The following is a 3,565-nucleotide window of genomic DNA, read 5'->3' as shown; positions in this document are numbered from 1 at the left end:
ACATTTATTTAAAAAGTTTAAATAATACGTAATATAAGTAAATAAATTTAAACTTTTGTTGAATTATGAATATTAATGATGTTCATAGTATTATAATAATACTTTCCACGAAGATATAATATCTATTTAACTATGAAAAACAAATAATATATTTAATATAAATTAGAAACATTAATAATTACACATATAATTTGATACAAGAAAAGGATATTAAGTAAAAAATATATTTATATTTTCCTATTATTCTCATTTGTAATCAACCAATTCTAAATGCGTTATTAAAAAAAAAATAATGATCGTTTTATTTAAAAATATTTAATTTAATTTGATGCCAAATGTTTACAATCAAGAAGTTTTCAATAAGTTTGTTGAATTATACGAAAATTATTATTTTTAGTATTAATATTTTCAGTAAGTTAATTTATTTAACGTTCATTTTGCATTGAACGTTTATTTAATAATTCATTGATAATAATGCTGCTAGTATAGACACAATATTAATATGTTTGAAAAAATGGTACTATGTAGAAATAACGCAAAACAAAACATACATTTGAAAGATAAGTAATATTAAAAATAAATAAATTGTGTTATAGATAAGTAGAATATTTGAAAGGTATCTTATGTATGAAATACATTCGAATCATATCTATTTTCTTTTCTAAAATAAATACGTTAAGCATTTATAGTAAGTGATCAGTACTTGTTATAAAATTGCAAATATTTAGAGTAATTTGGAGTTGCTTGACAAGTACAATATTTGGTATTCTCAGCCATTCATTGATGCTGCTCGTGTCATTTATAAATCTCACGGGGTGCAATTAGGTGGCACAGACGGTTATATGTCGATTCTAATTCGGTGCTTAACAAGGAGCAAAGGCAATCGCTGCGTGAACACGATTACATCTGTCATTCGGGTTACGAAATTTGTATGGAGTCGAATTCAAAATTTCAAGCTTCTCATGTTTCTTTTCAGGACACCGCTTGTCGTGGCGTAGTTAAAATTAACTTTGAATGTTTATGAAGATGATCATCAACTTGGCCATTGCTGCAACGTTTATTCACATACGTGTTTTTGGAGATTTAATAATACAACACGAGTTTTCCCCAGTTATGTGTTATTAACGTTCGAATTATTTTGAAATTTTGCTACTTGGACATATTATTGAATGAAGCACTCAGAGTTTTTTTTTTTATTTCAATATTACTTGTTCCATTGAAGTGTATTTATACTTTTATGTATTTATTTGTTTGAATGATTTATTTAACAGTGTATATTTTATAATGATCATTTATTTTATAGTTGTTATTCTATATACATCTATTATGTGAATAAAACTGAAAGGCTTGTTAAAATAATTATAAAATAAGTAACTTATAAAAAGAGTATAATAATTGTGTTGAAATTTCTAAATGATTACAAACTATCATTATTGAAGTAGTGATTTATACTTTTTATAAGATTTAAATCATTTTACATATTTGTTTATAATATTTTATTTATAAACAATAATTTTATATTTTTTGTATCAGCAACTTTTGAGATCCACTATTTTATATACTTTATTTTTATAAGCTATAATTGTAACGAGAAGTGTTCGGAAATTAATTCCACAATTCAACTCGTCAGCCAAACGTGTAATAATTAACTTAGAACAATAAAACCCACTAGATGTTATGTGGGGTTGCCGGGCAAGTAAAGGGTGAATGCACTGATTAATAATTAACACAAGTCTTTATTATTTCTATGTATGAAGCAGGTTATAATCTATTAAATATTATCACTGGAGGTTATGATTGCTGTGGTGCGTTAATTGAACGCGGCACTGTTGGCGGGTTTATTTAACACGTGTGCAGTCGACTCTAGTGTTGGGCGTAAGAGCGCCTTTATCCAGAATAATCTTGAGCTTTCCAGACTTCCACAAATAGTGAGATTTGGTGAAGACGGTTCGTGTGGTTTTGCATGGGCAATGAATCTTATGCATGCCGCAGTGATTCTCAATAATTTTGGTAATTGCGAATGTTTATGCACTAGATCCCAGTGGTAATCGGGTTTTGATATCGTTGCTGCGAGAGATATGCCGGGTCGGGCTTCTTGCTCCGATTGTTTATCAGCTTCAGTGGGTTGCTCTGGCCAGGAGTCTGGATCGTGCAGCCATGAAGGTCCCGTCCACCAAAGAGGGTGATCCTTCAGTTGATTGGCCCGTAAACCTCTTGAAGCGCAGTCAGCAGGGTTTGCTTTTCCAGGAACGTAATTCCATTGATAATTTGATGTAAGCTCTTGTATCAAGGTGACACGGTTTCTTACAATATCCTTCCAGCGAGATGCATGTGATCTTATCCATGTGAGTGCGACTCTTGAATCCGTCCACAGATGTGTTGCTGTTATCTCCATGTTTAGAGTGTTCCTGATGTATTGCGTAAGTTTTGATAGTAGCAATGCCGCTGTTAGTTCCAATCTGGGAATAGAAAGTCGTTTTAACGGAGCAACCTTAGTTTTTGAACATATCAGTATAGTTTGTTGTTCAGACGCGTTGTGGACGGTGAGGTATATTACTGCAGCCATGGCTAATTGAGAAGCATCAGAAAAGCCATGAAGTTCAGTGCTTGACCCGTTTCTTGTGTTGAGCCATCTTGGGATAGTGATCTGGTTTAATTCTAACAAATCCTGTTTTATAGCTCGCCATTGAGTTGATAATCGTTGTGGTATCGGATCGTCCCACTTAATTTTATGCAACCATAATTCTTGGAGGAGCATTTTTGCCTTAATTACCACTGGTGATAGAAAGCCCAATGGATCGAATATTTTGGCTATGTTGGATAGTATGGTTCGCTTTGAGGTTTTTTCGTTGTCCGCTGATAAGGTTGTAGCGAAGGTAAACTGGTCTCTTTGTGAGTCCCATTGCAAACCCAGTATTTTTGGAGTGTCGCAGTCGAATGTAATTATCGCTTCTTGGTTTCGGTCTGCGTTAATTGCGATGATGGTGTCTTCATGTGTCGAGTGCCATTTAGCTAGAGGGAAACCGCCCGCATTACAGAGTTTCTTCAATTGTAGTGCAATTTCAATTAGTTCTTGTTGTGTGTCTGCACCTCCGAATATGTCGTCTACATATCTTCCTTGAGTAATGCAAGGTACGGCTAAAGGGTAATTCTTTCCTTCATCCTCCACTAATTGTAGTAAAGTTCTGACTGCTAGAAAGGGCGCGGCTCTCATTCCATATGTGACTGTGGTTAGATAATATGGTGTTTCATTCCCTTTATCATCTATCCATAAGATTCGTTGCAGTACCCAATCATCCTTGTGTACTTTTATCTGTCTGTAAATTTTAGTGATATCCGTTGAAAATAGAAATTGATGTTTACGTATCCAGATTAAAACGTCAGTTATGTCTGGATTCAAGTTAGGTCCTGCATGCATTAAATCATTAATAGAACATCCGGAGGTCGTTAAGCTTGAACCGTTAAATACTACTCTTAGTTTTGTAGTCGCACTGTCGGGCTTAAATACTCCGTGATGTGGCAAATAGTAATGCGGTGTATTAGATGAGACTGGATTGGCCTTGGT

At 33.5% G+C, this 3,565-nt stretch overlaps 1 protein-coding gene across 1 annotated transcript in view; it reads right to left on the bottom strand.

Annotated features, from left to right (window-relative positions):
* Window positions 1-1,810: 1,810 nt before the first annotated feature.
* LOC105361126 (uncharacterized) overlaps window positions 1,811-3,565 on the bottom strand; it is a 3,895-nt gene continuing 2,140 nt past the window's right edge. Inside the window, exon 2 of the mRNA XM_011498232.1 lies at window positions 1,811-3,408. Coding sequence (XP_011496534.1) covers window positions 1,811-3,408 — 1,598 coding nt within the window. The remainder of the gene's footprint in view (window positions 3,409-3,565) is intronic.

Source organism: Ceratosolen solmsi, unplaced genomic scaffold, assembly GCF_000503995.2.
Source record: "Ceratosolen solmsi marchali unplaced genomic scaffold, CerSol_1.0 scaffold14, whole genome shotgun sequence".
NCBI classification, from domain to species: Eukaryota; Metazoa; Arthropoda; class Insecta; order Hymenoptera; family Agaonidae; genus Ceratosolen; species Ceratosolen solmsi.
Note: the sequence above shows the minus strand (reverse complement) of the source record. Positions and strands in the feature narration are given on the sequence as shown.